We start from the raw sequence: 14,240 nt of genomic DNA on the forward strand, positions 1-14,240 counted from the left end.
GTTATCTCTCTTTCTTCAAAGTCCATAGGGTCCACAGGGCACTCGCCCTGACACACCTGGCTTCATATGACCTGAGTTACTGGTCACGGGTTTCCCATCTCCTTCTCTGTGAGTGTGATTCTTGAATGTTCCAGTCTTCTCTCTCTTTCTTTCTTCCTCCGGCCTTTGGCTACTTATAAACTGAGCTGCCTCTGGCTTGGGGGCGAGGTTATAGGGAGAGTGGACCCAGTGCATCCTGGGAGCTGAAAGCTTTAACTGCATGGTGCCCGGATTTGGTTCCCAACCTATACCCCTAGGTCAACCCTGTGGACCCTGTGGACTTCTAAGAAAGAGAGATAACAAGGGTAAGTTCTTACCATATTTCTCATTATTTAACTGTTTGTGGGAAGTTAGGGATAGCCTTGTCCCCCTTGCTTGTTTGTGGTGTATTATTCTTCCTGTGAACCTCCAGCTCATGCTGGGAGGGGACGTGACTTGGTTAATTGCATCAGATCATGTCTGATGCAATTGTAATTATAATGTTGGTTTCTATTTCAGGGTCCATAGGGGGTCCACAGGGTTGACCTTGGGGTATAGCTGGATCTGGATCCACGGGCACCACGCAGTTAAAGCTTTTGCTGCTCCCAGGATGCACTTGGGTCCATCCTCCTTTATACCCCGAGCAACAGGCACCTCAGTTTTAGTTGGTGCCCGGCCGGAGTTGGCTCACAATGGCGCAGGGAGGCTGCATAAGCAGCCCTTAAGCTTATTTGTATTTTTTTAAAGAAGAAATTTATTTTTACATCTTCAGAGCGGTAGCATCAGACTGTCCATCTGGACGTCCACGCTGCCGCTCCAACAACCTCGCTGGCGCTGCAACGCCAGTACTGATCTGGTTATCGCAGCGGGACCCCGGAGTCAGTACTAGCAGGGCTCCAGGACCTCCCACAGACTGCTGCCGGATTCGCCGGCGACAGGTAGCTGCAGGCAGCGCATTGCGTTGCCCGCGGGGAAAATGCAGTCTTTAGCCGCCGGTCTCTGTGGACAGACTGGCGGCGCTAGTTAGCGGCGGCGGGCTCCCCCTATCAGGAATACCCCGTGTCTCCGCTAGACCACCAGGGAGTAAAGGCTGGAGTGGGAACCAGCGTCCCTGTGTGGGGGAAGGCCGTTATTCTGTGAACCTCACTTATATAAAACAAGTATTTGTGAGGTCAGTCACATACAGTTGTGTACTACACAGTACCATATTGTGGGCTGTTTGTGTTGCATACTTGTGAGTGTGCAGGTGTTATACGCCACACTTCTTCTTTGTGATACATATTTATTGAAAATGTATTATGTCATGTCTGATGAGGAGATTGAGCACTCCGTGGCTCCTGTGTTGTTTTCCTGCAGACGCTGTTCTGCAGGGGTTGATAGGGAGGATTTAACACAGGATGGTCTGTGCGGGCGGTCGCAGGATCCTCCTTGGGCGATGTTTTCCCAGGTGCTGGTGTCAATCGCGGACCGTTTAGCGGTCCCGACTACAGTCTCTACTAGGGCGTTACCCCATCCTACCATTCCCCGGGTATTCCGCAGTTATTGCAGTCTCCTACCGGGTCTCAGACTGTGGGTCCTTATACGGGGTCTCCCCCAGTGACGCAGCAGTCCGTGGTACCCTTTCAGGGGTTTCCTCAGGCGGTTCCTCCACCCTGGGTGGATGTACTCTCCAGCTCTGATCAGAGTCTGGCGGCCTCGTCTTCGGCTTTTCAGTCAATGTTACAAAGTGACATGCCCCCGAAGGCTTCCAAGCGCCCTGTAATGGCTTCACTGGCTGCCCAGTTAACGGACACGGACGTGTCTTCAGATGATGGAGAAGTACATGAGGACACTGACTCGGATGCCATGGCCCAGGAGGTGGAGACTAAGTCCTCCATTAATGTACCGGCATTGGTTAGGGCGGTGTGGGCCATCCTTCACATAGAGGATGATGCACCGGCTCCTAGGTCGAAGTATCCTAATTTTAAAAAAGCTAAGGTAACTTTGAATGTTTTTCCCCTGTCTGACCAGTTGACGGATCATATGGCGGGGGCCTGGCAGTTGCCCAGTAAAAGATTCCAACCACAGAAACGGTTGGCATCCAATTATCCTTTTCCTGAGGCTCATTGCAGGAAATGGGAAACCCCACTTGCGGTGGATTCCCATGTCACCCACTTAATTAAAAGCGCTACACTGCCATTACCGTCTATCTCCTCTCTGAAAGATCCCACGGACAGGAAGGTGGAAACTTGTTTAAAGTCTGTCTACTCTCTCTCAGGGGCAGTGGCCCGTCCGTCCATGGCCATCTCTTGGGTGGCTAAAGCCGTTGAGTTCTGGGCTAACGCATTAGAGGATACTTTTCCAGACAATGCTCCGGATATCCAGAGAGCGTTAATAGGAAAGATGAGAGATGCGGCTTCCTATATTGGGGATGCGTCGTTAGATGCCAGTCTGCTGACCTCTAGGGTTTCGGTCCTGGAGAGCAGACGCAGACTCTAAAAAGGGCCTGGAGGCCTTACCTTTTAATGGGGAGTTGCTATTTGGTCCAGACTTGGACAAAATAGTGGATATTCTGCCAAGTCAGCCTTCCTCCATTCGGCTTCAGTACCTGCTAAGGTGAGGAGCTCTGCCTTTCGGTCCTTTCAGGTTCAGGGTAAGGCCAAAGGTCAGTCCTTCCCGAGGCAGTCGGCGACCAAGGCCGCCTCTAAGCCCAAGAAGCAGGTCTGGAGTGCTAGGCGCCCTTCTTCCGAGCAGGAAGATAAACCTTCTGCCTGATGGGACGGGCCTCCCTCTGGGGGACCCCAGAGTGGGAGGCCGACTTCTTCAATTTGCTCAGTGCTGGCACAATACCACCACGGATACCTGGATTCGAGAAGTGGTCTCTTTTCGGCACAGACCGCCCCATTTCTGCACGAGTCCTTCTCAGGACACAACCAAAGCTTTGCAGATTCAGGAAGCTATAGAGTCCTTGCTGAAAGCAGGGGTCATTGTTCCCGTTCCTTAATCACACCGAGGGACGGGGTACTACTCTACTCTGTTTCTGCTGCAGAAACCAAATGGTTCTCATCGCCCTATCCTCAGTTTGAAGTCTGAACAAATTCCTCAGAGTTCCCAAGTTCAGGATGGAAACGTTCCGTTCCATTATTCTGGCGATGGAACCTGGGGAGTACATGGTCTCCATGCATATCCAGGAGGCCTACCTCCATGTTCCGATAGCACCTTAACACCAACGGTATATGAGGTTCGCTATCCTACAACATCACTACCAGTTTCGGGCGCTACCCTTTGGCCTCTCCACAGCACCAAGTGTATTCACCAAAGTGATGGTGATCATGGCCGCCCATCTTCGGAGCCAGATTGTACGGCTGCTGCCGTATCTAGACGACCTCCTTTTCCTGGCGAGCTCTCCAGAGGTACTGCTTCAACATCTCCACCTGACGATCACTTGTTTTCAAGCGCACGGGTGGTTGATAAATTGGAAAAAGTCCTCCCTGATTCCATCACAGCGGATGGTTCATTTGGGAGCCCTGCTAGATTCTTGTCAGCAAAGGATCTTCCTGACTCCGGAGAAGGCCTCCTCCCTACAGCTGCGGATACACAGTTGCCTGAGCAGTTGCCAACTGTCGGTCCATTCGGCAATGAGAGTTCTGGGGTCCATGGTGTCGGCATTCGACATGGTGGAGTTTGCCCAGTTCCATTCCAGGCCCCTGCAGGGGCTGATTCTATCGGAATGGAACGGGTTACCTCACCAGATCTGGTCTCAGATGCTGGTGTTGTCCCTGGAGGTTCGACAGTCTTTAGCTTGGTGGCTTCAGACAGCTCATCTAGTCGAGGGGTGCCCCTTTTGGATCCCGGACTGGGTCCTGCTCACAACAGATGCCAGTCTCCGGGGTTGGGGGGCAGTGACAGGCTCGTTGTCACTTCAGGGACGTTGGACTGCGAAAGAAGCACTTCTCCCCATCAACATTCTGGAACTGCGGGCCGTGTACAGGGCCCTGCAGTCGTCCGGCACCGCTCTTCAAGGAAGGGCGGTTCAAGTTCAATCCAACAACGCCACCACGGTGGCATGCATCAACCACCAGAGAGGAACTCGCAGTCGGGCTGCTATGTCGGAGGTGTCTCGCATCCTTGCTTGGGTGGAGTGCCACATTCCAGAAATCTCGGCTGTCTTCATCCACGGAGTCCTCAATTGGGAAGCGGACCTCCTCAGCCGTCACAACGTGCATCCCGGGGAATTGTCGCTTCACCCAGAGGTATTTTAACTACTCGTGGACAGATGGGGGCTGCCGGAGCTGGACTTGATGGCCTCCCGTAACAATCACAAGTTGCCCGTGTACGGATCAAGGACAAGAGACGCAGGTGCAAGTCTGGTGGACCCGCTGTCGGTGAAATGGACGTTTCAACTGGTGTACCTATTTCCTCCGATATCCCTGCTGCCTTGGGTCCTGCGGAAATTCAAGCAGGACGGCGGCACGCTCGTGCTGGTGGCTCCAGCGTGGCCCAGACATCCTTGGTACTCCGATCTGAGGAGCCTCTCCCTTGACGCTCCGTACCTTCTTCCTCAGCGTCAGGACCTATTGTGTCAAGGGCCCTGCTTTTACCCGGATCTGGGTCGGCTGTCTTTGATGGCATGGCTCTTGAGACAGCCGTCTTAAGGTCTCGGGGCTTCTCGGGTTTGATTATTAGTACCATGCTCAGGGCCCGCAAGCCTGCTTCCGCACGGATTTACCACAGGGTGTGGCCCACTTACTTTCAGTGGTGTGAGTCCAGAAACTATGATCCTCAGGTGTTCCGAGTTTCTAGGATTTTGATATTTCTTCAGTCAGGTTTGGACCTAGGTTTACGTCTTGCCTCCCTGAAGGTTCATGTGTCCGCACTGTCTGTGTGGTGCCAACGAAGGATCTCTACACTACCAGATGTTCACACTTTTTTCCAAGGTGTTCTCCGAATCCAGCCTCCCTTTGTGCCTCCTATGGCTCCTTGGGACTTGGCGGTGCTTCTTCGGGTCCTGCAGGGTCCTCCTTTTGAGCCTCTTGAGTCGGTGGAACTCAAGTGGTTAACGTTTAAGACTGTTTTTCTCCTGGCAATTGCTTCTGCCAGGAGGGTGTCAGAATTGGGGGCGCTTTCCTGTCGTCCCCTTATTCTAATTTTTCACCAGGACAGAGCGGTGATTCGCACTCGTCCTGACTTTTTGCCTAAAGTGGTTTCTAAGTTCCACATTAATCAGGAACTTGTTGTGCCAGCTTTTCAGTCACCTGATCTTTCAGCTGGTGAGGCTTCCTTGGATGTAGTCCGTGCTCTGAGTTTGTGGACCGGACTACTTCCGTTAGGAGGTCTGATTCCTTGTTTGTCCTCTTTAGTTTTCACAGGAGGGGTTGGCCTGCCAACAAATAAACTTTAGCCCGTTGGCTTTGTTCTGTTATTTGTGAGGCTTTTGCACAGGAGGGTTTACCTGTTCCAGCCTCCGTTAAGGCTCATTCCACTCGGTCTGTGGGTCCTTCTTGGGCTGCTAGACGTGGTGCCTCTGCTGTTCAGCTATGTAAGGCGGCCACCTGGCCTTCCATTCAGACATTTTTGAGGTTCTATGCGTTTTACACCTTTGCCTCTCAGGATGCATCTTTCGGGCGCCGGGTTCTCCTTTCTGCACAGGAGCGTCCCCGCCCTTAGTTGAACTGCTTTGGGACATCCCCAAGCTCAACCCTGTGGACCCCCTATGGACCCTGAAGTAGAAAACAAGAGATGTGGTAAGAACTTTCCTTTGTTATCTCTGTTTCTACAAAGTCCATAGGGTCCACAGGGCTCCCGCCCTGACGCACCTGGCTTCATATGGGCTGTGTGGCTGGTCACCGGTTTTCCGTCTCCCATTTCTGTGAGTATGGTTTCTTGTGTGTTCCAGTCTTCCTTCTCTCTGTTTAGTCTCCTCCTCCGGCCTTGGCTGCTTACCAACTGAGGTGCCTGTGGCTCGGGGGCAGGGTATAGAGGAGGATGGACCCAAGTGCATCCTGGGAGCAGCAAAAGCTTTAAGTGCGTGGTGGCCGTGGATCCAGATCCAGCTATACCCCAAGGTCAACCCTGTGGACCCTATGGACTTCGTAGAAACAGAGATAACAAAGGTAAGTTCTTACCATATCACTTGTTTTTATTTAATGTAATGTATATGTTTCCTTGCCTGTGCCTCATTTGAATGCTAGATTCCTGTAAGCACTGTGTATTTTTACTGTTATATATTTTTTAATGCTGGTTCTGTAACCCCGGCTGGCAACTTCTGTGGTAATAGCGTGTGGCATATGCATATGTGTTTCCTCTATTTTTCTCAGCAAAGGCTCAAGTATTAGCACAGTATTTCATTGCTATAACCTCCTGGTGCACTACTTATACAAGCTTGGCCTATATGTTTTTCCCACGTTTCTCAGCAAAAGTTGGAACATTAGCACAGACTGTATTTCATTGCTATAACCTGCTGGTGCACTACTGATACAAGCTTGACCTGCAGGTTCCATGTTCTTTCTCATTTTTTAGTGAAAGTAAAGTTCTGCATAAATTGTATTTCTTTCTACTTCAGGGTCCATAGTGTTCCACAAGATACATTGGGTATAGGCCACTGGTTCTCAAACTCGGTCCTCAGGACCCCACACAGGTCACATTTTGCAGGTCACCCAGCAGGTGCACAGGTGTAATCATTGCTCACTGACACATTTTAAAAGGTCCACAGGTGGAGCTAATTATATAACTTGATTCAGTGTGGAGACCTGGAAAACATGCACCGTTTGGGGTCCTGAGGACCGAGTTTGAGAACCTGTGGTATAGTCGATGGCGGTAGAGTTAATTTTCATTTCCCAGGATGTACTGTTGTCCCTCTCCTATATCCCACCCTCGAGCCAAGGCACCTTCAGTTTCGTAGGTGCCCGGCACGGAGTCGGGTCACTTTTCAGAGGGGGGCTGTTTAGAACAGCCCCTGCAGATTTTCTACGGCAGCAGACACTGCAGAATATGAGCAGATAGCACGGACAGTCCAGTAGGACATCAGTGCTATCGCTTCTTCACCCTGCCGGACCAGGACACTGGTACTGCAAAACTTAACTCTGAGGTGCCCGGATGACTGCCGCCATCCACCTATATCCCCAAGGTATCCTGTGTAACCCTATGGACTTCATAGAAATAGAGATAACAAAGGTAAGTTCTTACCATATCTCTTATTTTTTTTTGTTGACCCTCATTTGCCAGCTGAGGTCACCGGTAGAGGACAGAGAGGTTTAAGTAATTATCTTGGTATTGAAATTTGCAAGATTTTATTCCGTCTATTATATACATTTTACATCAACTGTTGTTTATTTGCAATAATAAAATTGCGTTGTACCTTCCTTCCTGACTGGTCACTGTGTCTGCAAAAGGGGGTATCGCTAAGGCTTGTCTCTCTGTCACGGTGTGTCCTACCTCGACGACAGGGAGATCGGCCACAAGGAAGCCTACCAAACACACTTGAACCTGGTGCTAGTGGTGCATCACTATAGAAACTTTCAGGGCATCACATGTATGATACCTAACAGCATACTTGCCGACTTTCTGGCTGCTCCTTCCAGGAGGGAACAGCCAGATCGGCAGGATGGGGGGGCGAGGCCGGGTGGGTGATGGGCATTTTTGGACAGGACGGTGCCACGCGATTGCATAATTTTGGCCCCGCCCCCACTACACAATGTCGATAATACAGGCATTGTGAAGCAGGGGGCAAGGCCAAAATGAAGCGATTCAGTGTGAATCGCATCACCTGCCCCCTCCGCTGCTGGGGTTTAACTATTAATAGCGCGGTGGGAGGTCGGGGGGATCAGCGGCTGCCGGGAGGCTTGCCTGCCTTTCCGGGGGGGCCGGGAGCTGCACCAGATTTTCGGGAGGCTCCCCGCCAAATCGGGGGGGGGGGGGGGCAAGCATGCCTGACAGTTGATCTGACCTTGGAGCTACAGTAAGAGCCAACTCCAAAACCTGGAACTGGAGGGGACAGGAAATACAAATGTGTGCTGGAGCTTAGTTCCTGCAGCTGCTCTGCTTGCTGCCAGCTTCAGGTTTTGAAATGAACCATAAAAGTAGGTGAATGTCTCTATCCAACTATCATTGATGAGGAAGTCACATAAAATGTACTACATTTACTTTAAATAGCCACTAAATCTAAAAAAATCAAATAAAATGTATGTGTAGCCGTAGCAAGAACATCTCTAAGGCTGGCACTGGATGTATGGAATGACATAAAGCCGGAAAACTTGTATCACCACAAATGCCACCTTGTAGGATATCTTGAAAAAGCCTTTTGCCCCCAGTTTTTTTACATAAATATTTGCAAATGCCTTTTTCAAACAGATAATATTTGCCAATAAGCTGATCTCAGGACCCTCCGCAGAGCATTGTTGCAGTGAGAAAATCACAAAACATTGCCTAGTTCAGTGGTTCTCAAAATCGGTCCTCAGGACCCCACACAGGTCACGTTTTGCAGGTCACCCAGCAGGTGCACAGGTGTATTCATTACTCACTGACACATTTTAAAAGGTCCACAGGTGAAGCTAATTATTTCACTTGATTCAGTGTGGAGACATGCAAAACATACACCGTTTGGGGTCCTGAGGACCAAGTTTGAGAACCTGTGGCCTAGTTGAATCCTGTATATATTCGAGACCTATCAAGCAAAATAATACACCAACCAATTTTATAGAAAAGAAACAAAAACATTTTATTGTAAATGCAACGATTATTATAAATCCTGGAACTGATGGTGGAACTTGCAGTTTCAGCGAACAGCCTGGAACTAATGGTGGAACTTGCTGTGTCATTGCATAGCCTGGACCTGATGTTTGTGATGGCACACAGCCTGGAGCCAATGGTGACGCTTACTGTATCGGCGAAGAGCCCGGAACTGATGGTGGAGTTTGATGGTAGGCTGTCTATGTGCTCTCCTGTCCACCCTCAGCTATGAGGTCGGCAAAGGTCTGGATGAAAAAATGGTGGTCAGCATGGAAGCGCAGCATCTTTGTGCTCATGAAATCAATAATATAGAGGCAACGGTTCCAAAAGTCTTCCTTCGAGCTTTCCACTAAGAATGGCTTCATTGGATAGGAGGTCTCACTACCCACATAGGCATAGAATATATAAAGACATGTGGATAGAAATGCCAGTAATTTTTGCTCACTGTCCAACTCTGATAGAACGAACTCTTGGCAGAGCATGTAGAGGAACACTACATTGGTCGGATTGATGAAGCCTTCTTCCTGCCAGTATCCAGTGAGAGACATGTCTATGCTTGTCATCCATAGAATTATATCTGTAGGTGACAGATTGTTCAGCTGGTGACACCTTCTACAGATGAACTCTGCAAAACAACTCAGGAGCCCGCTGGTGGATGCCAGCATCATTGTGCATTTTGGACTCGTGCACACTTTCTGGTCTTCAGCTGACTCAAAGACATTAAATGCAGGCTTCTTAGCAAAAGTATTGGGTGAGGCCTGTGTGAAGGTTGTTAAATCCACACAGGATAGAGAATGCTTCATACTTTCTCTGATGAGGTGGGTAACATTGGTTTCACCGTTTCTGCATTGTCTCCTTTTAATCATAAATCGCCTTAAGCGCCAGATGAGCGAGTGTCTGTCAACTGATCTTCCAGTCTCGCTGTTCTCGACAGCAGCGCGATGGGTCCCATTTGTTGCATCCTCCTCAGCCTGACCTGCCTTGCGGCAGCATCGGAATGGGATACAATTCCACATTCCTATTTTTAATCCATGGTACCTGCAAGCAGAAATGTCTGCAGGAAGCAAATTTGGATTCGGTCTGTGATCTGTGGTCGCTCTGACTGCAGCAGGCAATCAAATAGGCACAATCCGTTTTCAGCACTTTGTGAAAGAAGCTGCCCGTGTGTAGACTAGGCAGCAACTGAGTCCAGGAGGCTGTTGTCAGAGATGCATCTGCGTACAATGGGCATTGTGACACGGAATGATGACTGTGATGCGTTATTTATGCTAATAAGCTACTGATTACATCACTTTTTGAATTACCTAGATGTTATGTGCTGGTCAGGTAGCAGCAGAAAACTATAGTAAACCAATCTATCACTGATTATCTATGTACAGTGTGTAAATATTAAGTGTCAAATAATTTTCTGACTACGGTAATGGTGCATACACGCTAGACGTTTTTTTAAACGATATTGCCGATAATGTCACATCGTTATGACAATTTTGTTTAATCGTCTAGTGTGTACGTGATATATTGTTAACGATGAGCGATCCTGCGAGTCATTAACGATATCCCCAGTAGTCTTTATTTGCAGTACAATCTGGGGATGTATTGTTAGCGATGCCATGCTACCTAATGCAGCATGGCCCTGCTCCCCCCCGCTGTCATTCATCGTTCCCGGCATCAGCAAGTGTGTATGCATTTACTGATATGCGTGTACCCACCTTAAGTCTGTGGTACCCAGGTAGCAAAATCCATTTGAGTAAAACATTAAATTATAGTTTTTGAAATCCATTATAGCAATTACCTAAATCATTATCTGTGAGGCTGTGGGCCTGATTCAGACCCGGTCGCCAGCGCTGTGCGCTCGCAACCTGGTCGATGGTGGCCTACAGTGGATGCACATGACTGAGTCGGCTCCATCGTGCGCATGCGCGAGACCCGGCTAGCGACGGGGACTCCGACACTTATGGTCTCGCACCAAAGGGGGCGAGCTGTCGATGTTGAGTGACAGCTCGCCCCGTTTGGTGGGCGGGCCAAGGGGGGGTGGCTGCCCAAACGGAGGCGTTCCCATGAAAAGGCCTGCCGTCTGGGGGCGGCCCCACTGACATCACAAGTGATGTCAGTGGAGAGCTTCCGGCTCTGTTTGAGCCGAAAGCTCTCTGGGGCTTGTGATGGGCGTGACCCTACCACAAGGGTCTCGTCGCAAGCCCGATGGTCGCGATGGTCTTGACCATCACGACCATCATCCTGGCCGCTCGCAATAGCTGTGGGTGGTCACCCACAGTTATACGAGCAGCCAAGAGGCCGCTCCAGAAAAAAAGGCCGGCCCTGATTCAGAGCGAGCGGCTCTGAATCAGGCCCTCTGTGTGAGATTTTTATTTAACCCTAATAAACTGAAACTCCTTATAACAAACCGCTATTAAACCAAGATCCCATGAAGGGGGAATCTATTTACATTTCACTGACCAATAGAAAATCTCATGTGGCAGAGATTTGTCCTGACTGTGGGCCTGATTCAGACCCGCTCGCGAGCGCATTGCGCTCGTAAGCGGGTCGATGGCCGGGCAGTGCGCACGATGGCCGGGCAGTGCGCACGCGCCACGTACTCGAGCCCCAGAGCGAGTGAGAACTTTACTCGCTCGGGGCTCGCAGCAAAACGGGGCGGCAGTCGATGTTGACCGACAGCTCGTCCTGTTTTATATTTGTCGGCGGGGGGGGGGGGGGTGGCTGGCCAAACTGAGGCGTTCTCGAAGGAACGCCTGCCGTTTGAGGGCGGCCTTACTGACATCATTTGTGTTGTCCGTAGTGAACTTTCTGCTCTATTAGAGCAGGAAGTTCACTGGGGCTTGCGACGGATGAGACCCTACCACAAGGGTCTCGTCGCAAGCCCGATGGTCGCAATATTAGCGACCATCGCCTGGCCGCCTGCTAAAGCTGTGGGTGGTCACCCACAGCTTAGCGAGCGGCCAGGAGTCCGGCTTAAAAAAAAAAAGCGGCCGCCCTTATTCAGTGCGAGCGCTCGCTCTTTGCGAGTGCCTCTGAATCAGACCCACTGTTCTCTGTGTCTGCTTTAGCTTATACAACTGGACCCTTTACCTTAGATATTGGCCAAAGGTAAAGGTAAGTAGCTCTGCTTGCCGGCTAAAACTGCATAAGTGCAGTGAGTTATATGTCCAGACCATGCCGTGGCTTTGTCACCATAGTTGGGCAGCAAGTTCACCCTTCAGCAGCGTCTGTTTTCACAGAGCCATAATTATACAGCGATGTGCCCTGATGTCTCCTCATCCAGGGGCACAGCTGTACACAGTAGAGGTGCAAATGAAACTGTCTGCTCTTGGATAGCACCGCTTTTGCGTTTTAGATTAACATTAAGACCATTAATTTGCCGTTCATTGCTATGCAGGGGTTTCCTTATTAATTTTTTTATTGTTTGCATTCTCCTGAACTCAATACCAGGATGAATGTTAAATGAATTATAACCAGTGCGTGGTAGATTTTACCTAGGAGCTGCTGGGCCACAGCCCTTCCAGTAAAATCCACCACCCATAGTCAGTAACCAGTGATCCACCATTCTGTGCACTGGCAGGCTTGAGCATTCCCATTAAAACACTCTTTGTTAATCACACTCCGGGCAGGCAATCCCAAGGGGAGGTGTTTCCTGGGATGGCAAAGGGAGGAGAGGGATGATGTGGACTGCAGACTCCCTGACCAGACAGGAAAAAGAGCAGCCGCTGGTTATACCCCCTGCTGAGTAATTATTAAATAGCAAGTCGATTTGTTTGACTGCATCTTCACAATCACTACAGATACGATACACACGTACATTGGAATTGAGAAAGGGGTTCTGGATGATGACTTCTTGCATCTAAGAAGCTGTTCCTGTCCGTTGGCTTGTGATAGGCAGAGGTAGAAAACTTATTTTCTTCTTCAGGGTCCATAGGGGGTCCACAGGGTTGACCTTGGGGAATAGCTGGATCTGGATCCACGGGCACCACACAGTTAAAGCTTTAGCTCCCAGGATGCTCTGGGTGCATCCTCCTCTATACCCTGCCCCCGAGCCACAGCCACCTCAGTTTTAGTTGGTGCCCGGTCGGAGTCGGGTCACCGTTAGCACAGGGGGGCTGATCAGCAGCCCCTAACCTTATTTTATGAGTTTTTTATAAACTTGTCAGAGCGGCAGTACAGATCTGGGAATCTCGGCAGGACCCCAGAGTCTGTGCTAGCCGAACTCTGCGAGCTCCCAGGATTGCTGCCAGATCGACGGGGACAGGTAAGGATCGCGGGTCACTGCTTTATAAAGTCTTTTGTCTCTGGGGACAGACTGGAGGCGCTCCCAGTGGCGGCGGGCCCCCCCCATACCCTGCGCATCCACTAGACCACCAGGGAACTTTGCGGGAGCCAGTGTCCCGGGTGTTAATAGCCAGCCATGGGGGGCAGCCTTCCCTGTTAGCGGCTCCTCAGCTCAGCTCGCCTTTCCGCTTGGGTATGGTATTGCTGAGCTGCTCTTCTCCTACAGCTACACCTCTGAGTTCTCCAGCGGCTATAGGTGGCAGCGGAGATCTCCCAGGCGCGTGAGTGGACCGTCCCCCTGTATACCTCTCCTCTGCAGGGACAGTGTATACAGCACTATAGCCCTCCCAGACATTGTGGACCTCATTCAGAGTCGGTCGTTGTGGCCGCTCGGTCGTACGCCACCGATGTTCGCTAAACTGCGCATGCGTATAATTCGCAATGCGCGTGCGCAAACTAGCTATTACGATCAGAAATTGCTCTCTCCTTGAACACAGTCAGGTTGTTAGTTTGAGTGACAGGATGAGGCGTTTGTGGGTGGTAACAGGGGAATGTGCTTGTGAACGGGGGAGTGGAGATCCGAACGCAGGTGTGCCTGACTATGCAAACGGCGTTTTATGGGAGTGCATAATTAACTAAGTAGTATCATGGCACATGTGACATGGGAGGATTTTACACTGACTAGATCGTAGTGCTTAAGAGAGGGTATGGTCAACCTTAAGCTCTACGATTGGTTTCGATTAATCCTTATATGCCTGGAGATGACGTGTAATGCGAACGAGAAGGGGGCGTATTTTTGGTCTTACGGCCGCATCCTCCCCTCGCTCGTCCAGCTAACGATCCCATCTTAACGACGCAACTTGCGAGTGCTTCATTTGCATATCCGGCCCCTTTTACCTTACGACCGTGCGGTCGCAACGACCGACTCTGAATGAGGACCTGAATCTGGGCAGGTTGATTGTAGTGGCAAGATGCAGTGAGTATTACTTTCTGCATGGTATGTGACTTTTGCTAACGCTGATTGTCTGTGATTTTTCTCTCTGTTTAAACTGTCAGTCTATGCCTATCCCTTTCTCTCCCCTACAGCCCTGACAGGTGTGTGTGGGAAGCGCTTTTCTTTGATCTCACTTATATAAAATCAAGTATTTGTGAGGTCTGTCACATACAGTTGCGTGCTGCACGGTACCATATCTGTGGACCTGTGTGATGCTTGCTTGTAGGTTCACCAGTTGAGCGCT

General features: G+C 50.2%; 1 protein-coding gene across 1 annotated transcript; it reads right to left on the reverse strand.

The window, feature by feature from the left end:
- Nucleotides 1-8,924: 8,924 nt before the first annotated feature.
- LOC148518938 (cyclin-dependent kinase 5 activator 1-like) lies at nucleotides 8,925-9,740 on the reverse strand. The gene has a single exon (XM_088476808.1). It carries the CDS (start codon nucleotides 9,738-9,740, stop codon nucleotides 8,925-8,927), a length of 816 nt encoding a protein of 271 aa, XP_088332934.1.
- Between the last annotated feature and the right edge of the window lie 4,500 nt (nucleotides 9,741-14,240).

The sequence above is a fragment of the Taudactylus pleione genome, unplaced genomic scaffold (genome assembly GCF_031769625.1).
Source record: "Taudactylus pleione unplaced genomic scaffold, aTauple2 ptg000195l, whole genome shotgun sequence".
NCBI lineage: Eukaryota > Metazoa > Chordata > Amphibia > Anura > Myobatrachidae > Taudactylus > Taudactylus pleione.

What these genes read in the sequence shown, in the direction of transcription:
- LOC148518938 (XM_088476808.1), bottom strand. Translation starts at nt 9,740, where the DNA reads ATGTGGAATTGTATCCCATTCCGATGCTGCCGCAAGGCAGGTCAGGCT.